General features: G+C 40.0%; 1 protein-coding gene and 4 gene segments (V, D, J or C); 2 read left to right on the forward strand and 3 right to left on the reverse strand.

The window, feature by feature from the left end:
• Positions 1-1,051, reverse strand: part of LOC133645567 (transcription regulator protein BACH2-like) — a 59,459-nt gene extending 58,408 nt beyond the window's left edge. The window contains exon 1 of the mRNA XM_062040407.1: positions 867-1,051. The gene's annotated coding sequence lies outside the window, so the exon portion shown is untranslated. The remainder of the gene's footprint in view (positions 1-866) is intronic.
• Positions 1,052-10,542: 9,491 nt separating this feature from the next.
• Positions 10,543-11,122, reverse strand: LOC133644654 (Ig kappa chain V region 3381-like). The segment is given in 3 exon segments: positions 10,543-10,654; positions 10,702-10,999; positions 11,071-11,122. Coding segments are annotated over 3 exon segments (462 nt in total).
• An 80-nt stretch (positions 11,123-11,202) lies between these two features.
• Positions 11,203-13,201, forward strand: LOC133644663 (Ig kappa-b4 chain C region-like). The segment is given in 3 exon segments: positions 11,203-11,239; positions 11,302-11,430; positions 12,873-13,201. Coding segments are annotated over 3 exon segments (495 nt in total).
• Positions 13,202-15,717: 2,516 nt separating this feature from the next.
• On the reverse strand, positions 15,718-16,151 carry LOC133644671 (Ig kappa chain V region 3547-like). The segment is given in 2 exon segments: positions 15,718-16,028; positions 16,100-16,151. Coding segments are annotated over 2 exon segments (363 nt in total).
• Positions 16,152-16,231: 80 nt separating this feature from the next.
• LOC133644678 (Ig kappa-b4 chain C region-like) lies at positions 16,232-20,899 on the forward strand. The segment is given in 3 exon segments: positions 16,232-16,268; positions 18,955-19,080; positions 20,571-20,899. Coding segments are annotated over 3 exon segments (492 nt in total).
• The last annotated feature ends 2,614 nt before the right edge of the window (positions 20,900-23,513 follow it).

Below are 23,513 nucleotides of genomic sequence, written 5' to 3' on the forward strand. Positions count from 1 at the left end.
TTTTCCTTGTAATATTGTCAATATTTAGTCCAGATTATGATATCGCAAAAGGGGCAGAGCGTTTATTCCTCTCACGAGAAAATATTTCTAAATATTTTGCTAAATATTTCATGGGCTCCATCACCCTCTGATTGCTCCGCAGCATTGTGAGGTTCAGCGGGACAACAAAGGGTTACACAACAATGCAAGTTCATGCACAACAATTTCATATTCCAGCACCGCCTGACTAAATATCATTAGGGACTCATGAATAAATATTGCTCTCAAAGCAGTAAAAAAAAAAAAAGAAAAAAAGGGGGACGATTTGTGGAATCTTGTGGCCGTTGTGTGAACCGAGTGTTCCGCGGCAGAGGGCGGGAATAAGGGGGGCAGGGCGGAAGGGCTGCCGCCCTGACTCCTTTGTCCCTCTTTCTCCTCCAAATGACAGCATCTCTCCACATACTTCACTGTTTTTTTAAATTGTTTTTTTTAAAATATTTTTTTCTTTTAACCGGAATCTTTGTTCGTTCGCACTAAGCACGCACCGACTTGTTCAAAGGAAGAAAAGAAAAGAAAAACGCGAGGACACAAACAAAACGACTATAGAGAGGAAGTACACGCAGATAACTCATAAACATTTTTTTATTATAATAATATTTTTTTTTTAAAAAGACACTTTGGGGGTTTTGTAGCGCGGTCGGGAGTAGAAAGAAGAAAACAGTCGGCGTCCAAAGTGCAAAGAGAGAAGAACCGCGATATAAAAAAAAATATATAAAAAAAATAAAAGCATGGCTGCAACAACAACACGACCCGAGGAGCACAAGCGCGGCTTTTTATTCCAGCTGACGACAGCGTGATTGTCAACGTTACGTAGCGGCAAAACTCACCCCCTTTCCTGGGTTTTCTTGTCTGCTCTCCTCGCTCGCCCACGGTGGCTCCTCACACATAAAAGTACGTCTGCTGCATCCTGGTTAATCCAACTCTGCTCCAAGATTAGGAAGGACTTGGAACGTCGGCATCAGTCGGCGTGTGTGTATGTGTGTGTAGAATGTAGAATGTGTGTGTGTGTGTGTGTGTGTGTAGAATGTAGAATGTGTGTGTGTGTGTGTGTAGAATGTGACGCCTTTTCTCCTGCAGGAGCTGCATTGTTGACATTGCTTTTGCTGACGTCATGCTAGCCCTCATTCACAACAAGGGCCGAGCCCCCCTCTGCTCGTGCCGCGTGAATCCTTCGCTAGCTAGCTCCTATTTACAATAGGGAATGCCTTCAAAGGTCGTAAAGATGACCGCAAACCGCGGGGGTTTCAAACCTGTGGCCCCCTCTACTTATGGTTTAAGTTAATTTCATAGTTTAATCGCTAGCTGTCAAATTGGTGTGTTAATTGCTAGCTGACAACTGGCGGACGACTCGCTAGCTGGTAACTAGAGCGCTAATTGCTAGCTTGCAGCACTGTAAATGGCTAGTTGACAACTGGTGTGTTGATCGCTAACTGACAACTGGTTTGCTTACCGGTAGCCGGGAACTCAAGCGCTAATTGCTAGCTGACACCTTTTGCGCCAATCGCTAGCTAATATCTGGTGTGCTAGTCGCAAGCTGACAACTACCGCGTTGATTTCTAGCTGACTACTAACGCTGTAATTGATAGCCGACAACTGGTGCGCCAATACTTAGCTGACAAACGGCACTGTCGTCGGTTTCTGTCAACTGCCGTGCTAATTGATAGCTGGAAATTAGTGCGTTAATCGCTAGCTGACAACTGGCGCGCTAGTTGGCAACAAGAGCGCTAATTGCTAGCTGACAACTGCTGCGCTAATTGTTAACTGACACCTATTGCGCAAATCGCTAGCTAATATCTTAGTAGTCAGCTGACAACTACTGCGTTCATTTCCAGCTGACTACTAACGCACTAATTGCTAGCTGACAACTGGTGCACTTATTGCTAGCTGGAAACTCGAGCACTAATTGCTAGCTGGCCGCTTGCGCCGCAAAATCGTTAGTTGACAACTGGTGCGCTAATCACTAGCTGACAAACGGCGCTGTCGTCGCTATCCGACAACCGCCGTGCTAATTGATAGCTGGAAATTAGTGCGTTATCGCTAGCTGATAACTGGCGCACTACTCGCTAGCTAGCAGCACTGCAAATTGCTAGTTGACAACTGGCGTGTTGATCGCTAGCTGTCAACTGGTGTACTTATCGCTAGCTGGAAACTAGAGCACTAATTGCTATCTGACAGCTTGCACAGAAAAAATCGTTAGTTGACAACTGGTGCGCTAATCACTAGCTGACAAATGGCGCTGTCGTCGCTCTGTGACAACTGCCGTGCTAATTGATAGCTGATAACTAGTGTGTTATTCGCTAGCTGTCAACTGATAAGCTAATCGCTAGCTGATAACTGGCGCACTACTCGCTAGCTGGCAGCACTGCAAATTGCTAGTTGACAACTGGCGTGTTGATCGCTAGCTGTCGACTGGTGTGCTTATCGCTAGCTGGGAACTAGAGCACTAATTGCTATCTGACAGCTTGCACAGAAAAAATCGTTAGTTGACAACTGGTGCGCTAATCACTAGCTGACAAACGGCGCTGTCGTCGCTATCCGACAACCGCCGTGCTAATTGATAGCTGGAAATTAGTGCGTTATCGCTAGCTGATAACTGGCGCACTACTCGCTAGCTGGCAGCACTGCAAATTGCTAGTTGACAACTGGCGTGTTGATCGCTAGCTGTCAACTGGTGTACTTATCGCTAGCTGGAAACTAGAGCACTAATTGCTATCTGACAGCTTGCACAGAAAAAATCGTTAGTTGACAACTGGTGCGCTAATCACTAGCTGACAAATGGCGCTGTCGTCGCTCTGTGACAACTGCCGTGCTAATTGATAGCTGATAACTAGTGTGTTATTCGCTAGCTGTCAACTGATAAGCTAATCGCTAGCTGATAACTGCTGCGTTAGGTGGAGCTGAAAAGTGGCGCGCTACTCGCTAACTGACAACTAATGCGCTAATTGGTATCTGACAGCTGGCGCGCCATCTGTTGTGCTACTCGCAAGCTGACAACGAGCGCAAATTTTTAGCTGTCAGCTTGCGCATCTACTTGCTGACTGACAACTGGTGCGTTATTTGCTAGCTGACAACTGATGCGTTAATTCCTAGCTGGCAGCTTGCACTGCTAATCGCTAGCTGGCAACGGGTGCGCTAATCACTAGCTGACAACTAGCGCGATAATCGCTATCTGACAACAGGCGTGCTAATTACTAGCTGACAACTGGTGTGTTATCCGCTAGCTGACAACTGGTGCGCTACTTGCTACCTGACAAGTAATTGTCAGTTAATTGGTAGCTGGCAGCTTGGGCCTCTACTTGCTAGCTGACAACTCGCGTGTTAATCACGAGCTGACAACAACCGCGTTCATTGCTAGCTGACTACCAACGCACTACTTGCTAGCTGACAACTAGTACGTTAATAGCTAGGTGACAACTAGCGCACTATTTGCCAGCTGACTACTAGCGCACTAATCATTAGCTGATCACAGCGCACTAATCGCTATCCGACCACATGCGCGCTAATCACCAGCTGACAACTGGTGTGTTAGCCGCTAGCTGACATCTGGCGCTCAAATTGATAGCTGCATTGACGATGTCACTCCCAATTTTTACGACAGAGATTTTTTTGTTAATTTTGAGACACTTTGGACATAAATGTTCTATATCTATATTACTTTGTTTATAAATAGATATTACTTTTTTTTTTAAAGATAACTGTGGTACAACTCAGGTCAGCTAGAACACGTGTGGATCGATCTTGTAATGACAATGATAACTCTTGTCTATCTGTTTATCCATCTATCTATCTATCTATCTATCTATCTATCTATCTATCTATCTATCTATCTATCTATCTATCTATCTATCTATCTATCTATCTATCTATCTATCTATCTATCTATCTATCTATCTATCTATCTATCTATCTATCAGTCTGTTCTTCCCTCCCTCCCTCCATCCATCCCTCCATCCATCCATTCATCCATCCATCCATCTATCTAAAGGAGGGCATTAAAATATCCAGTCAGATCTGCATGGGGTCCTACCCAGGATGCAGCAAGGCTTCTATAGGAGAACCAGCTAGCCTTGGATACCTTTGTTCAAGAAAGGATGAAGGTGGCGCTAGTCCGGTCAAGACTGTTGCAGCTCAGGGACATGGTTGCCCCCTGTTCCTTCTTCTTTGGTCTGGAGAAGACTGTGGCTCGGGAGGGACTGATGACCAGCTTGCAACTTTTTGTGAGAGACCTGATGGTCGATCTTAAATATTTATTTTCTGCACTTAAATCATTTGGGTTTGGCGAAACATTTTTAAGTTGTGTTGGTTTTCTGTACAAAGGTGCACAGTCCCTGTTAAAACTAGGAAAAGGACTAAGCAGGCCTGTAGCTGTGTAGCATGGCATCAGACAGGGCTGTACGATCTTTGGTCAGCTTTCTAGCCTGGCCATTGAACCTCTCTTATATACACTTAGACAAAGACTGGCAGGTCTAGTCATGCCAGGAACAGCCCTGGATCCCCGTCATCCACCCTAGATCTCTGCATGGCAGATGCCATTAGCATACTTGTAGGAAAAAAAACAAGATGTCTGCTGCTTACAAAAATCTCCCCGTATATTTGTCAAGTCTACATCTACCGAAGTAACCTGGGCAAAGATCAAAGCACTGTTGATTGGTGAGTGGGACAATAAGACCGTGCCCACTCTCTCAGGGGGTCTTGAATGGGGAAAAGGAGGGCTTAAATTTTTGGGCATTTTTTGGGGGAGTTGTTTGTTTAATGAAAATAACTGGCCAAGACATTGAGAAGGCTTTGGGCTGCCACAAAGCCAGAATGGGAACTAGAGGTATCCTGCGTTTGGGCTGCCGCAAACCCAGAACTGATGGGGACTCTGCATCTCCACGGTTGCCAGTCGTAGTAACCCCACCCTCCAAGGATAGATTCCAGACGTCCTTGTTGAGCTCTGGCGAGCTAAGGAAGGTCTGGCGGCAGACCAAAAGAAGCATATGTATGGCATGGATGGAGGGAAGTTTGGAGGAGGGCCAGAAATGACTCCTGCACTGGCCAACCGGCAGGAACGGGCAGTGACTTGACCCCAGGTCGCCCTGGAGCCAGCAGACATAACTCTGCAGGCCTCTGGACGCCGCCGTTGGCCAAAACATGGTTGGCTAGAATAGATGGCCAAACGGGTGCCCAGGTCAGGGTCAGTGAAGAAGATGATAAACAATGGAAGAACCATCGATTGGCCAAAGACTCAAAAATATCCTGGTCTGACTTTTAATCAGAATACAGGAGGTTGATTAGCTAATGCTTGGAATCGCCATCGTCGGAAAGTTCAGAATCATCTCAGAATGTGGGGGACCGAGAAATAGGAACATGAACCAAAATCCGAATTAGAGTCAGAAAGTCGATTTATGAGCTCACGAAAATTCAGATCACTGTTGCATCTCATAGCTGTGGGGCATTCAAGGACCCTTGTTTAAAGTTCGAAGCAGAGGCCTGACCGAGGCTCACTAAGTTTTGAAATAGGGGAGGCTCAACCATTATTGTGATTATCATCCACTGTTAATAATCCTACATGAATCAGCAAACCGCTGCCTTACAGTATGAAGCTTGAGTTTCTTTCCACTAATTGTAAAACCTAGCATAATAACAAAGGACAGCTTACTGATTGACAATATTGTTATATACTGTATGTATTTGATGGGAAGAGTGGACTTTTAGTGACTGATGTAAGTGATCACTTGCCTGTCTTTACAGTGATCGAAATGAACAAGGAGCGAAACTTACAAACATAAAGACAAATAAATAACTTAAAATAAAATTACCAGAGGCAACTTTCAAATCAGGATTGGCAAAAGGTGCTAATATGTATAATCTGTGCTGTTAAATTAATCACACAAAATGGTTGATTATATGTCCAAAGAAACTAATTTCATTTCATTTTAAGTCAACAAAACATCACATATTTGTATTCATATTTAAGTAGCAGCACGGTGGAACAGGGGTTAGTGCATGTGCCTCACAATACGAAGGTCCTGAGTAGTCCTGATTTCAATCCCGAGCTCGGGATCTTTCTGTGAGGAGTTTGCAAGTTCTCCCCGTGACTGCGTGGGTTCCCTCCGGGTTCCCTCCGGGTACTCCGGCTTCCTCCCACCTCCAAAGACATGCACCTGGGGATAGGTTGATTGGCAACACTAAATTAGCCCTAGTGTGTAAATGTGAGTGTGAATGTTGTCTGTGTATCTGTGTTGGCCCAGCGATGAGGTGGCGACTTGTCCAGGGTGTACCCCGGCTTCCGCCCGAATGCAGCTGAGATAGGCTACAGCACCCCCCCGCCACCCCAAAAGGGACAAGCGGATGGATGGATTTAAGTAAATAATGTGATTAATGATATTCTGTATTACATTTATTGGCATTTTTTTGTAAATACAAACAACAAAAATACCTTTTTTTCAAATAAAACAATGTCAATCAATATAGGGGGTTTTAGGGATATTTTAGGGGGGTTTTAGCCCCCTTAAAAATGTCCAATGATGCCACTGGTTCAACCACTTCATGAAAAACATTACTGACCTAAAAAATATTTTTACAAGTGTTTAAAAAAATATTTTAAATCCAATTAAGACAATAATGAGCTTTTTAGTGCTTGTTAACACACTGAGTGTGTGCTACCCGGCTGCAACTGTGACATCTACCCACTAGAGGGCGCCAACCAACCGTCACAAAAATGCCAATACAGAAGCGATGCATTGATATTGGGTTACCGTGAGCATTGTAAAAAAAACACTTAGGGTCAAATAACTAGCCAGGCTGCTTGAAACCGATTTTCCTAACATTTGAATGTCAAATATGTATTTTGTAATATAATAAGATGTATTTATTGCTGGTGTCTAGGGTTTTCCAATTGCCTAAAACAATTTACACCTTAGGCCCTTTTCCACCAAAATATTAGGAACTTTAAGTTTCTGGGACCTTTAGTAAAAGCATACCTTGTTTTTACATTGATGCTATATAAACTAGTGCTGTCAAGTGACTATTTTCACACATTTGAATTTAAAATCATTATTAAGTTCAAGTTAAAGTGCCAATGATTGTCACACACACACTAGGTGTGGTGAAATCATTCTCTGCATTTGACCCATCACCATTGATCACCCCCTGGGAGGTGAGGGGAGCAGTGGGCAGCAGCGGTGGCCACGCCCGGGAATCATTTTGGTGATTTAACCCCCAATTCCAACCTTTGATGCTGAGTGCCAATTATCACACAACTAAAAAAATGCTCAAACTAATCCAATATGCTAATAAGTAGTATATTTGTTAATGCAGTCAAAATTATTTATTGTTTGTATCAAGTTTAAAAAAACTTTAAAATTTGAATCAATCGTGATTAATCACAGTAATATAATTACTTGCGCACATTAAATTAACTTTAAAGAAATACCCCAATATTTGGACACAAATGCAATCAAAAAGTAACATTTTCACGTGTTTTACTTGAACACACATCATTTATTTATACAAAACTTGCCCTCAGTTTTATTTAAAGTTTATTTTGAAGATAAATTTGCCAGTTGGAGTCTCCTCCCTCATCTTTGCACTGACCTATGTATCGACCTGATCACCTTTCAGGTAATCATCACCAATTAAAGTAAATAAGCATGTGCGCTCCAAATTAATTGTGTGATTAATCTGCGTTTATACACAATTAATGCCATCATTTTGTGTGACGAAGCAGTTAATTTTGACAGCGCTAATATTTATGACGTAAGACAACAGCCTGCATGTCAGCTTTGGGAGAAGGAGACGTCAGTGAGACAGTGACGTCGTTAGCTGTCAGCGTATTTATGAACAGCTTGAAATGTAAGTGAGGCGTGTGGGTAATCCAAATAGATGACGTGTGACTATGTGTGGCGATTATATGTGAGTGGTTACCAGCGGGTGTTGTAGGTGCGTGTTGAAATCGAGGCGGAAGTCCAAAGAGGGAAAGGCAGACTCGGAAGTCGTAAGACGGGCGGAAGGTCAAGGGCTGGAGCGAGGCGTCGTGGTCAGAGGGCGGGCGTGAGGTCGAAATCCAGAGAGGCAAGAGGAAGTCCAGAGGGGATCCGGGAAGACGAGACACACAGCTCGACAACGAGGAAGGGCGAAACAACACGGGACACAATGAACACGACGGGGAGGGAAAACAGAGCGAGGACATGCACATGCGAGAAGGCTGGAGACGTAATGGGCTCACTCGAACAAGTATGACGATCCTCCTGGTAGGGGTGTAACCCTTTATGGAGGATGCCTGTGCATGACTTTGTTTTACGTGGGGAGACTGGTGCACAGACAGTCACCACACGATCCTTGACAGAGTCGGGTCAGGGTCCAGTGGCATGGAGTCCAAGACGACTGGGGACCCTTTTCTGCTGCAGCCTTCTTCCGCCATCGCAGCCGTTGTGGTAGTTCTTAAATCTACCGTCTACAAGTTACCTTAGTTTTTATCCAAAGTTCTGTTTTAAAGCAAAATTGGCACCTTTCAGCCTGCTAAGTGAACGAATAAATAAGAGTCCCTACTAATATAATAGGACACTTATTAGCATTAGCATTGTCTAGTCCAGGCCTGGGCAATTATTTTGACTCGGGGGCCACATTTAGAGAAAAAAATGTGTCTGGGGGCCGGTATATCTATTTTTAGGAACACTAATACAAAACCTCACAATAATGTCTGATTGAATGCTAAAAACGTTATGACAGACCGCCTTAAAAAACGTAATGGAATTTTAAATTTTTCTATGAACGATAAAACACTGAATATTGACAAAACATGAACGTCACACCCCCTTTCGATCGACATATTTTACAATCAACTGAAACGCAACAAAACTGCAACAAACAGTGAAATATGAACGCGAAGGGTACAAAATAAACCCGCCGACAATCTGATATATCTGATACATCACTAAGCTTTAGAACTTTGTTGTGAAAATCTCCTTCCGCGTCCGTGGAAACGCTTCCCTCCCACACTGCTTGGTGCCTCGTCTGAGCTGCTGTGACGTAGATGACCATAGTAACTAATTAGATGACCATAGTAACAAATTAGATGACCATAGTAATTAATTAGATTACCATAGTAATTAATTAGATTACCATAGTAACTGGTATATCATCCCAAAGCGCAGATTCCAACCATTGAAATACTTTGTATAGTTGAAGACTTACGGCATACTTGCCAACCCTCCCGTTTTTAGCGGGAGAATCCCGGTATTCAGCGCCTCTCCCGACAACCTCCCTTCTCCCGACATACTCCCGGTATTCAGCCGGAGCTGGAGGCCACGCCCCCTCCAGCTCAATGCGGACCTGAGTGGGGACAGCCGTTCTCACGTCCGCTTTCCCAGCAGCTTGCCTGCCCAATGACGTCATAACATCTACGGCTTTTAGAGAGTAGAGTGCACAACAAGCAGAGAGAGTTCTTGGTTTCTTATGTGGGTTTATTGTTAGGCAGTTTCATTAACGTCCTCCCAGCGCGGTAACAACACACAACAACAGCAGTCACGTTTAGTAAAGCAGTTCGTCTGCCGTAAACGGCAATGTTGTGACACTCTTAAACAGGACAATACTGCCACCTACTGGATAGCCTGCAGAACACTGAAATTCAAGTATGTCTTTTATTTATATGTATAATAAAATAAAAAATAAAAATAAAATATATATATAGCTAGAATTCACTGAAAGTCAAGTATTTCATACATACATATATATATATATATATATATATATATATATATATATATATATATATATATATATATATATATTATATTATATATATATATGTGAAATACTTGATTTGGTGAATTCTAGCTGTAAATATACTCTCCTCTTAACCATGCCCTTGGCCACGCCCCAACCACGCCCCCCGCCCCCCCACCTCCCGATATTGGAGGTCTCAAGGTTGGCAAGTATGACTTACGGTCATTAGAAAACATCACTGCACATCATAATGGCAGCTACACTTTCCATCTTAAAGATCTAAAAAAATTATTTGGGAATGTCCGGCGGGCCAGATTGAAAAGCTCAACATGGACGTGCATGTGGCCCCCGGGCCTTAATTTGCCCAGGTCTGGTCTAGTCTTTGTGTGACCCTTAGTGACCTTCAGTAAGTATTTACGCAATATTCAGTTTAATGTGAGTGACTTAGGAGTTAATTAATGTATATTTTAGGTATAAACCTAAAATTACCTTTAGAGCCAGTATAATTTTAATTTATAATAATAATATCATTTAATACAATTTAATTTGAATAATTATAGAATTTTATACAAGCTAGGCCGTCCTCACTCCATCTTTATTGTCTTTGGCCTGGAAAAGTTTAAAGACCCCTGGTATGAAATGTTTATTGGACAGGCCGGCCCTGAGTGTTAGTGTGACTTCTTCTTCCCTCATTTCAAATTTTTCTTACAAGCCAATCAAGAACAATGGCAAACGGGCCCTGTGTGCCCACTGTGGACACGCCTGGCTGAGCTGGACAGGCAGAAGGAGACTTTTTCATTGAAGGAATGAAGAATCCTTGAACTTGGACTTGTTCAGATTGACGCTGGTTCTGCTTGGTGATCTTTGTTCAGTGGACCAGTCATCATCATCTTCCACTTTCACTTCCCTCAAACCAAAGGAGGTTTTTGTACAGCTCTCAATCACCGTGTATACGTTGAAGATCCAATATAGGCAAGACAGTAGTAATCAGCGACATCTTCTGCCTGAACACCACTGATAGTCAGAGTGTAGTCAGAGCCAGATTGTGTGCCACTGAATCGAGATGGTGTTCCAGAAGAAAGACTTGATGCACCGTAGATCAGAGGTTTAGGAACCTGTCCAGGTTTCACTTGGTACCAACTGAGATAATTTTCAGTGTGTGAGTTCCCTTTGGCGCTGATGGTCACCGTCCCACCAAGACTGACATACTTGATTTTGTCCGTCTGGATCTGAGAATCCTGGGCGGAAGATCCTGAAAGGAGACGGCGATGATTACATCAACACTTTCCCTTTAGGGACGACTCAAAAGAGTCTTTGTCTCACCTTGAATCAGCAGAGCCGACTGGACGAGCAGAAGCACTGGTGCAGGCCACATCTTGATGCACTTTTCCAGCCCAGTGCGTGGAAAGAGTCCAGATTTATCAAGACGTGGCGGTGCGGCCAAGCGGAGCGCTCATGCAAATGAGCTCCGAGCGCACCTGTCTTTGTGAAAGTGAGAGGGAGGCGTGGGCAGGACCACTTCCTGTCCATGTGAAACCATTGCTCTGCTCCGAGGAGAAAGGCGACCACGTGACAGGGGGAGCGTCGCTTTGCTCACAGCCGGCGAGGTTTTTGTACGAGCGCCTCACAACCTTGCATCACTGTGGTGGAGTTTCGGCGAAGGGACCAAACTGGTCATCGGCTGTGAGTACCAGATGTGTCCTTGTTTTTCACTCTGTGTGACAAAAGCAGGATTTTATTGTGTGGAATTTGGAATTAGAATGTGATGTCAATCTAGGAGCAGCTAACAATATGAGAGTCTGGTTGTCATGGTGACTATCATGCGATTGTTGTCTATTTCATGTCACCATGTAATTTCTTTCTGACATAATTATCAAACATTTCAACACGTCAGGCGAAAAGAAGTAGGAAGAAGCCCAGCTTATTTCATCCTTCTCCTTCTGTGTGCTACTAATAGCTTTTGTAACAATAGAAAGATGGATTATGTAAAGAAGGGAGATAAAGTAAGGAGGAAAAAAGTGTAAAAATATTGAAATAAATCTTAAAGATAAGATAAAATAATTAAAATAAATATAAAATAAAATAATTAATGATTTATGAATATTTGTGTTTGCAAGTCAGCGAGTGCCACATACTGAAAAATCAAAGGATGCTTTTTTTATACTTTTTAATCTAAAAAAAGATGAATCTAATGCAGGGGTGTCAAACGTAAGGTTTTATCCGGCCCGCAGGATGAGTTTGCTAAGTATAAAAATGAGCTGACATTTTTGAATGAAAGAAACTGCTGTCCCAAATGTGTCCACTAGATGTCGCAATAGCAAGATTTGTAGATGATACTACATATGTAAAAAAAACTAAAAACACATGATGTTAGTGCACCAGTTGAGGAAAATGATCAAACTACATGAATAAAATCTTGTAATTTTAATTTTGATATTATTTTTTCATCTTGATAGATTGAAAATTAACACCAATGAGTTGACTGATGAACATTATCACATAATTTATTCAGAAAGTATAAATAACAACAAATAAAGATAGAATACTATTAACCGCAACATGTAAGTGTAAAAAAAACCCCAACAACATTAAGATTGGTACATTTCCAGAATGTGCTTGTTCTATTTTTAAACAAAGAAAATAATCTGAAGTTGTCTTTTGGGAGTAGATTTTTCTCCATGTGGCCCTCGATCTAACATGAGTTTGACACCGCTGCTCTTATCCAATATGCTAATAAATTATGTTTTTATTAGTGCTGTCAAAATGATTATTATTGAAATAAGATTATTCTCACTTTTATAGTTGGATTATTCGTGATTAATCACAGTAAAATACTCGCTTGCGTAATTCAAATAAAGTATAAAAAAAGAGTCCAAAATTTCAACACAAATGCAGTTTTAATGTCAGAATGTCAAACAGGAAAACATTTTGACATTTTTGACTTAAACGCACCTCATTTATTTACACAAAACTTTCTGACAGTTTTATTTGAAGTTTATTTGGAAGATAAATGTGGCAGTCGGAGTCTCCTCACTCATCTTTGCACTAGCAGGAGGTGTTGTCATGTTGATTGACAGCTTTAAAGTGTGACATATTAAATCTCTCCTCCCCCTCCCCCCTCCTAGCGGGTGAGGTGCGGCCCCCCACGCTGACCATCTTCCCCCCCTCCAAAGAGCAGCTGCAGACTGGCAGTGCCACGGCGGTGTGCGTGGCCAGCGGAGGCTCGCCTCAGGCCTGGACCCTGGGCTGGAAGGTGGGGGGCAGCAGCAGCACCTCGGGGGTGTCACACAGCTCGGACGAGGCCACCGGCGACGGCCGCTACAGCTGGACCAGCACCCTGAGCCTCCCCGCCGACCGCTGGAGCACGGCCGGCTCGGTGAGCTGCGAGGCCACCATGCAGGGTCAGAACCCCGTGACCCAAACCCTGATGGACCCGGGCCGCTGCTCAGAGTAGAAGCTGAGACGCCCATTCTTCTTTTTATTGCTTCCTGTTTCTTACTGCTTGATGCCGGAGAACTTGGCGCAGAACCTCAACATTTAAGCATTGTTCAATAAAATGTCCACGGTCATGATGAGTCAGCGCCTTTTTCTCTCAGGACCTCAAATGGACCCACTCACACCTCACTATGACCATTAGAAGCACATTCAACTACACTTTGTTTTTACATTCAGAATATTTCATCTTAGCTTTTATTTGGAACTGACTTGACCTGTGAAGCACATCTCAAAGTGCTGTGAAAATACTCATAAAAATGTATAAAAAAAATAAATAAATTAGTAAATTAAAAATAATACATTCAAAGAACAACTTTCGATTTGCAAAAACAAATGAACAACAATTTTAATGAACGATAACCTATTTTTTTTTAGAATTGTATTAACAAATGATCATGAAGATTAAATAGAGAAAAAAAAAACTATTAATGAAATAAAATGGTCATAAAAATCTATAAAAAAATTAATAAATGAGTAAATAAAAAATAATAAATGTAAAGAAAAACTTTAGATTTGCAAAAAAAATTTAACAACTATTTTAATGAATTATATTTATTTTTAGAATTGTATCAACAAATGGTCATGAAAATTAAATTGAGAAAAAAAATAAAGTAATTAATTAAATAGAATGGTGATAAAAATGTATTAAAAATTATGAAAATGTTTAAAATATCAAATTAAAAGTCATAGAAGCCAAAAGGGGGTTAAGGTAATTTCAACTTAATGCTAAATAAAAAATAAAAAATGCATAATGTTTAAAAGACAAAATAAATCTACTATCATTTCTTTGACAAATGTCATTTATGTCAGTAATTCAATTCCTAAAGTGAAACTCATATCCTCATGAGAGCCAGCGTCCTCTGCAGTGGACGTTTGTTTCCCCCCCCCAAAATGTGTAACTGTGACAAAAGCAATAGAGCGCAAGCAAATGTCCACTGCAGAGGACGCTGGCTCCCAATAGAATATTCCATAGATTCACTTCACATAGAGTGACATTTATTCATCATTTTGAAAATCATACAAACAAATTCAGTCCTTGACAAAATGTGAAACATGGTTAAATATTTCAATGACTGGTTGACTATGGAGGTTCATTTGTGTCTTTATTACCAAGTGTGGACTGTTTTTTTTACCCATAAAATTATGAGAATTTCATTAAACAAACATATGTGAACAAATCTGTGTGTTTAAAAATTCAATTTGTTAAAATTCAGTGTTTAAAAACTCAATGGAGAAATATGCGTTGCTTAGAAACTCAAGACCACTTCCAGCAAATGAAGTAAAAGAACTAAATCTAACATCATCACCAGCAATAGCCATCACCCCAGAGTTTTATTTAGCATAACAATTGTGGTATTAACCCTATAACTGCTGTTTTAATGACGTATCTGAGCACACATGTGATGCATTTCAACAGTTCTTTATTAATAAGGTCCAGTCTGTCAGGCATGCATCCCAAAGGTTCCAACTACTGCCCTTCTTGGCCCCCCTACAACATATTATTAAACTTGGAATTCATTTTTTATTTCTCCTTTTCAGAAATCAATTAAACCCCACTAGCTGTCCTCTAGACATTATACCTGCCAGAACAAGGAAGGAGGTCATGGACACCATTTATGCCAGCCTTGTTCTCCTATAAACAGCTGCTTCAGGTTAGGTATTGTCCCACTGATATTGTTATTATAAGTGCTAACGCAGACGAACCATTCATAGCAGCGCTGTGATCACTACCGTGTGTGACTATGTTTACATCATGGAGTGGTCTGCTGCTTCCTCGCTTCCCTGCTCCCTGGAAGTGTATTGTAGGTCATAAATCATGCATCTCACCTGGACAGAAGAAGTCTGAGGAGGTATTCCGACAAGTGAGGATGATGAGGCTCGCGGAGGCCGAGATGCTCGTAAAGTTTTTCACTAAATAAACTATTTTTTAGATATATACTTTTCATAAATAATTGTATATATTTGTGTTTTTCACAAATGTGAATGTATTCAAATACATATTAGCAATAATCATCCATCTATCCATTTTCTACCCCTTGTCCCTCTAGGGGTCGCGGTGGGCTGGAGCCTATCCTCACCAATAATCAGTTTCATGTATTAATTAATCCATGTGTTCTGTGTTCTGGAGTTAATTTATGTAAAGTTTAGGAGTAAGAGCTACGGCTACTTTAATGACTAATTTAATATAAAACCCAATTGTTTACAAGATGTGTTAGTTGGGGGTCCTCACTCCATCTTTATTTGAGTTTGGGGTCTTTGGCTTGGAAATGTTTGGCATAAAGTGTTTACGGGACGGGCCGGCCCTGAGTGTTAGTGTGACTTCTTCTTCCCTTATTTCAACTTTTTCTTACAAGCCAATCAACTTGTTCAGATTGACGCTGGTTCTGCTTGGTGATCTTTGTTCAGTGGACCAGTCATCATCATCTTCCACTTTCACTTCCCTCAAACCAAAGGAGGTTTTTGTACAGCTCTCAATCACCGTGTAAACCTTCCATCTCCAATATAGGCAAAACAGTAGTAATCAGCGACATCTTCTGCCTGAACACCACTGATAGTCAGAGTGTAGTCAGAGCCAGATTGTGTGCCACTGAATCGAGATGGTGTTCCAGAAGAAAGTTCTGATACATAATAGATCAGAGGTTTAGGAACCTGTCCAGGTTTCACTTGGTACCAACTGAGATTAACACCAGTGTGTGAGCTCCCTTTGGCGCTGATGGTCACCGTCCCACCAAGACTGACATACTTGATTTTGTCCGTCTGGATCCGAGAATCCTGGGCGGAAGATCCTGAAAGGAGACGGCGATGATTACATCAACAATTTCCCTTTAGGGACGACTCAAAAGAGTCTTTGTCTCACCTTGAATCAGCAGAGCCGACTGGACGAGCAGAAGCACTGGTGCAGGCCACATCTTGATGCACTTTTCCAGCCCAGTGCGTGGAAAGAGTCCAGATTTATCAAGACGTGGCGGTGCGGCCAAGCGGAGCGCTCATGCAAATGAGCTCCGAGCGCACCTGTCTTTGTGAAAGTGAGAGGGAGGCGTGGGCAGGACCACTTCCTGTCCATGTTTGTGTTGCACATCTGCCTCAGACCCCTTCACTGACGCTCCACTTTCACCACAACTCCTCCAACTTGCTTTATGGAAAGTGTTCTATGAATCTTGGTCTTTTTACCTATGAGGGCTAAACTTCACCTTCATATCACCTTACATATGTTTTTTTTTTTAAACAAACTATTTTCAACCAAATGAAGACAAGAATGAGCTTTTTAGTGCATGTTAACATACTGAGTGTGTATTTGTTGTCCTAACAGTGATCCGGCTGCAACTGTGACATCTACCCACCAGAGGGCGCCTGCCAGCCAAAATAAAAATGTTGATACCGAAGTGATGCATTGATATCGGGCCTCCGATAGCATTGCACCAAGACTATGTCTGGACTTTGGACTAATGTTAGCATGCTAATATAAGAGATGTTAGCATACCTCCAAGATGGCACCGAGTATCAAATATAAATATTTGTAGGTTCAAACACTCAAAATTAGCAAAGGAGGCTAGGATAAAATGATAGCATGCTAACACTGGCATGCTAATACAAAATAGGTTAGCATACTTCCAAGATGGCGCTAAGGAACAAAAATCATGATATTTAGGTTAAAACATATAAAATTAGCTAAAAAGCTACCCTAAAACGTTAGCATGCTATGCTAACTTTCAAGATGGTGCCAAGAATGCTAACGTTAGCATGCTAACACTGAGCATGTGTCATATACCTAGACTGACCATACGTCCTCTTTTCCCCGGACATGTCCTCTTTTGCGGGGGTGTCCGGGCTGTCCAGGCGGGGTTTCTTAAGTGCCTCAAATGTCCGGCATTTTGAGTCAGGGTTGCGTGTATTTTCAATGTACGTCCAGGGTTAAGAAGGGGTTGAAAACAAAACAAATTGTGAAGGTGTGCACACGCAGCTGCACACACACTCAAGTGAATGCAATGCATACTTGGTCAACAGCCATACAGGTCACACTGAGGGTGGCGGTATAAACAACTTTAACACTGTTACAAATATGCGCCACACTGTGAACCCACATCAAACAAGAATGACTAACACATTTTGGGAGAACATCCGCACCGTAACACAACATAAACACAACAGAACCCCTTGCAGCACAAACTCTTCCGGGACGCTACAATATACACCCCCGCTACCACCCCCCCCCCCCCCCCACCTCATATATATATATATATATATATATGTATACACAATCAGAATCAGAATCAGAAATACTTTATTAATCCCCGAGGGGAAATTAAAATTTAGAGGTTAATTTAAATATTTCTACCTCTGCACTTTTTTCCAAAACTGTGAATGTTACAGAATATAAGTGTGACTTATTTTGTTATACTGTCAAGCATTGTTGGCGTTAACACACTTTTTGTGTCTTTTTAACGCATTGAAATCAGAAAGGATGCAGATTTATTCATTTATTTACCATTTGCGGCCCACAGCTAATGTTTTAAAGGCTCACGGCACATTCTAAAAATACTATTAAAATAAACAAAAACATGACAAAAGTAAAATAAAAAAGCTTAAAGGTGAAATGTAATTCAGAAAAAGTTGCAATGTTGACTAATAAAACAAAGCTGTTTTTATTTCTTTCAAACTGTCATTGCTCAAAACATAATATTGAATCAAAATCAATGTTATTATGAATTATTGACCTATCTAAGGTTCTGATTACTTCACATCAAATATTCCACTTTGAAAAATATTTTTGGTGGAAGATTTAGCATATTTTGTGTGTTTGCCGTAAAAAACATAGTTTTGTTTGACAAAAAAGGGCAGAAAACAAACAAACAAAAAAACAACATAACGAAAAAACTAAAACATTTTGAAATGAGGAATAGATGTGAAGTTAATGTAGACTCCAGACATTTAAGTGTTAAATATAAAATGTATGTATGCCCTGGCACACCATTATCATCATTTCATGACCCAAGCAAAACACTTTTTACACTTTTATACTGAAATAAATACACCTACAACTTATTCAATAAAAACATAGAAAAAACTACCAGCAGCGGTAAAGTATAGATCCATGAAGGAAAGAAGAAAGTGAATGAATGTTTATAACTGAATACATTTACATATGTATTCACATTAATTTTATTTTTTTTATATCTTTTTTAATGAATTAAGTAGCGTTTATGACAACCTTTTTCCAGAACACAATATAGAATGTGAGATATAACAAATTTATCATTTGTTTTCAAAACGCTTACAAAAAAGTGGGACCCCAAAAATGTATTGTGGGACCCCATTTTTATGACTTGATGGGGTCCCTGGGAAAGTTCCTAGCACCAACACTGCTGTCAACAGAGGAGAAAAAATGCTTTATTTAAATAAATATATTATTTATAAAGCAAGTTCGAGTATCATTGGCAAATGTTCACCTAGTCCCGGCCTTGCTACGCATATATGTGTCCTCTTTTTGGGATTTCAGAATAGTGAGCCTAATTTAGATATGAAAATGAAGAGATTTGGGGGGAGCAGGAAAATCCCCAAAATGTGCTCCAGTTTTTCACTTTTCCTATCATATCTGTGTCAGACTTTGAACACACTGTGCTCAATTCCAATAGAATATTATTGTTATCCATGCATTTTCAAATGTACTGTATCACAACAAAACGCTGGTTCTGCTTGGTGATCTTTGTTCAGTGGACCAGTCATCATCATCTTCCACTTTCACTTCCCTCAAACCAAAGGAGGTTTTTGTACGAGCGCCTCACAACCTTGCATCACTGTGGTGGAGTTTCGGCGAAGGGACCAAACTGGTCATCGGCTGTGAGTACCAGATGTGTCCTTGTTTTTCACTCTGTGTGACAAAAGCAGGATTTTATTGTGTGGAATTTGGAATTAGAATGTGATGTCAATCTAGGAGCAGCTAACAATATGAGAGTCTGGTTGTCATGGTGACTATCATGTGATTGTTGTCTATTTCATGTCACCATGTGATTTCTTTCTGACATAATTATCAAACATTTCAACACGTCAGGCGAAAAGAAGTAGGAAGAAGCCCAGCTTATTTCATCCTTCTCCTTCTGTGTGCTACTAATAGCTTTTGTAACAATAGAAAGATGGATTATGTAAAGAAGGGAGATAAAGGAAGGAGGAAAAAAAGTGTAAAAATATTCAAATAAATCTTAAAGATAAAATAAAATAACTAAAATAAATATACAATAAAATAATTAATAATTTATGAATATTTGTGTTTGCAAGTCAGTGAGTGCCACATACTGAAAAATTAAAGGAGGTTGTTTTTTTTAAATACTTTTTAATCCAAAAAATGATGAATCTAATGCAGGGGTGTCAAATGTAAGGTTTTATTTGGCCCGAGGGACGAGTTTGCTAAGTATAAAAATGTGCAGACATTTTTGAATGAAAGAAACTGCTGTTCTAAATGTGTCCACTAGATGTCTCAATAGCAAGATTTGTAGTGATGCTACTTATGTAAAAAAAAAAAAAAACCACAAGATGTTAGTGCACCAGTTGAGTAAAATGATCAAACTACATAAACAAAATCTTGTAGTTTGATTTCGATATTATTTTTTCATCTTGATAGATTGAAAATCAACACCAACGAGTTGACTGATGAACATTATCACATAATTTATTCAGAAAGTATAAATAACAACAAATAAAGATAGAATACAATTAACCGCAACATGTAAGTGTAAAAAAAATGCAACAACATTAGGATTTGTACATTTCCAGAATGTGCTTGTTCTGTTTTTAAACAAAGAAAATAATCTGAAATTGTCTTTATTTAATTTTTTGTTTTTTTTTGTTTTACCAGTCCGGCCCACTTGGGAGTAGATTTTTCTCCATGTGGCCCCCGATCTAAAATGAGTTTGGCCCCCCTGCTCTAATCCAATATGCTAATAAATTATGTTTTTATTAGTGCTGTCAAAATGATTATTATTTAAATAAGATTATTCTCACTTTTAAATTTGGATTATTGGTGATTAATCACAGTAAAATACTCGCTTGCGTAATTAAAATAAACTATAAAAATGGAGTCCAAAATTTCAACACAAATGCAGTTTTAATGTCAGAATGTCAAACAGGAAATTTTTTTTGACATTTTTGACTTAAACGCACCTCATTTATTTACACAAAACTTTCTGACAGTTTTATTTGAAGTTTATTTGGAAGATAAATGTGGCAGTCGGAGTCTCCTCACTCATCTTTGCACTAGCAGGAGGTGTTGTCATGTTGATTGACAGCTTTAAAGTGTGACATATTCTCTCTCTCCTCCCCCTCCCCCCTCCTAGCGGGTGAGGTGCGGCCCCCCACGCTGACCATCTTCCCCCCCTCCAAAGAGCAGCTGCAGACTGGCAGTGCCACGGCGGTGTGCGTGGCCAGCGGAGGCTCGCCTCAGGCCTGGACCCTGGGCTGGAAGGTGGGGGGCAGCAGCAGCACCTCGGGGGTGTCACACAGCTCGGACGAGGCCACCGGCGACGGCCGCTACAGCTGGACCAGCACCCTGAGCCTCCCCGCCGACCGCTGGAGCACGGCCGGCTCGGTGAGCTGCGAGGCCACCATGCAGGGTCAGAACCCCGTGACCCAAACCCTGATGGACCCGGGCCGCTGCTCAGAGTAGAAGCTGAGACGCCCATTCTTCTTTTTATTGCTTCCTGTTTCTTACTGCTTGATGCCGGAGAACTTGGCGCAGAACCTCAACATTTAAGCATTGTTCAATAAAATGTCCACGGTCATGATGAGTCAGCGCCTTTTTCTCTCAGGACCTCAAATGGACCCACTCACACCTCACTATGACCATTAGAAGCACATTCAACTACACTTTGTTTTTACATTCACAATATTTCATCTTAGCTTTTATTTGGAACTGACTTGACCTGTGAAGCACATCTCAAAGTGCTGTGACAATGCTCATAAAAATGTATAAAAAAATAAATAAATGAGTAATAAATGTAAAAGAAAACTTTAGATTTGCAAAAACAAATTGACAACAATTTTAATGAACGATAAGCAATTTTTTTTAGAATTGTATTAACAAATGGTCATGAAAATTAAATTGAGAAAAAAAAATATTAATGAAATTAAATCGTCATAAAAATGTATAAAAAAAATTAATGAATGAGTAAATTAAAAATAATAAATGTAAAGAAAAACTTTAGATTTGCAAAAACAAACTAATAACTATTTTAATGAATTATATATTTTTTAGAATTATATTAACAAATGGTCATGAAAATTATATTGAGAAAAAAATAATAAAACAATTAATTAAATAAAATGGTGATAAAAATGTATTAAAAATCATGAAAATGTTTAAAATATCAAATTAAAAGTCATAGAAGCCAAAAGGTGGTTAAGGTAATTTCAACTTAATGCTAAAAAAAAAAAAGCATAATGTTTAAAAGACAAAATAAATCTACTATCATTTCTTTGACAAATGTCATTTATGTCAGTAATTCATTTCCTAAAGTGAAACTCATATCCTCATGAGAGCCAGCGTCCTCTGCAGTGGACATTTGTTTTCCCCCCAAAATGTGTAACTGTGTCAAAAGAAATAGAGCGGAAGCAAATGTCCACTGCAGAGGACGCTGGCTCACAATAGAATATTCCATAATTTCACTTCACAAAAAGTTTTGAATTGCAAAAACAAATTAAAAGCAATTTTAATTAACAATAAGTTATTATTTTTTTAGAATTGGATTAACAAATGATCATAAAAATTAAACGGAGAAAAAAAAATTAAACAATTAATTAAATAAAATGGTCATAAAAATGTAATCAAAAATTCTGAAAATGTTTAAAATATCAAATTAAAACACATAGAAGCCAAAAGGGGTTTTTCTTTTTAAAAGACTAAATAAATCTATAATTTCTTTGACAAATATCATGTCAGTAATTCAATAACTACTGTGAAACTCATATCCTCATGAGAGCCAGCGTCCTCTGCAGTGGACGTTTGTTTTCCCCCCAAAATGTGTAACTGTAACAAAAGAAATAGAGCACAAGCAAATGTCCACTGCAGAGGACGCTGGCTCACAATAGAATATTCCATAATTTCACTTCACAAAAAGTTTTGAATTGCAAAAACAAATTAAAATCAATTTTCATTAACAATAAGTTATTATTTTTTTAGAATTGGATTAACAAATGGTCATCAAAATTAAACGGGGAAAAAAAATTAAACAATTAATTAAATAAAATGGTCATAAAAATGTAATCAAAAATTCTGAAAATGTTTAAAATATCAAATTAAAATACATAGAAGCCAAAAGGGGTTTTTCTTTTTAAAAGACTAAATAAATCTATAATTTCTTTGACAAATATCATGTCAGTAATTCAATTCCTAAAGTGAAACTCATATCCTCATGAGAGCCAGCGTCCTCTGCAGTGGACGTTTGTTTCCCCCCCAAAATGTGTAACTGTGACAAAAGAACCTTGGGCCTATTCTATTTTCACTTTACATGCTCTCGTTAGGTTTTATCATCTCCAAACACAAAGTTCACTTCCACTTTCATGCTGATGATGTGCAGCTCTACTTGCTAAGTGACAGAAATGCACCAGATTCCCTCCATAGCCGTCTTGATGACTTTAAACAATGGCCGTCGCAGAACTTTCTGCATTTAAATGGGAGCAAAACAGAGTACATTGTTTTTACCCCGACAAAGGTGAAGCCATTTCTGCAGAGGGGGGACTTTGAAAAAGCCATTCATGCTTTCCTCAGCTCAAGACTGGACTAACTCAGTCACTCCACAAGTTCCAGTTGGTACAAAATGCAGCTGCTCACCTCCTCCCCAACGCTCCAAAACGTGCTCGCATCACTCCAGATCTCTTTTTCCTCTCCATTGGTCCATTTAAATAAATAAATGAGTAAATTAGAAATAATAATTGTAAAGGAATAGTTTTGAATTGCAAAAACAAATTAACAACAATTTTAATGAATGATGAGTTCTTTTTTTTAGAATTGTATTAACCAGGGGCGTCACTAGCTTTTAAGGACAGGGGGGGCTTAGCCCCCAGGAGATGCACAGGATGCGAGCGAACGTAGCGCACGAGCACAAAACTTCACAAACGGCTAACAAAGACTTAGAAATGATTTATTGTTATTATTATTATTTCAGTGGGTTTATTTTCAATCTGTGTTCAGTACAACAACAAACATGGGTTTGCACAGTAACATTTTGTTTACAGCATCAACAAGAAACAATGACTTGCATGATCTTCAAGATACACTGAAA

Source organism: Entelurus aequoreus, linkage group LG03 (genome assembly GCF_033978785.1).
Source record: "Entelurus aequoreus isolate RoL-2023_Sb linkage group LG03, RoL_Eaeq_v1.1, whole genome shotgun sequence".
Taxonomy (NCBI): domain Eukaryota; kingdom Metazoa; phylum Chordata; class Actinopteri; order Syngnathiformes; family Syngnathidae; genus Entelurus; species Entelurus aequoreus.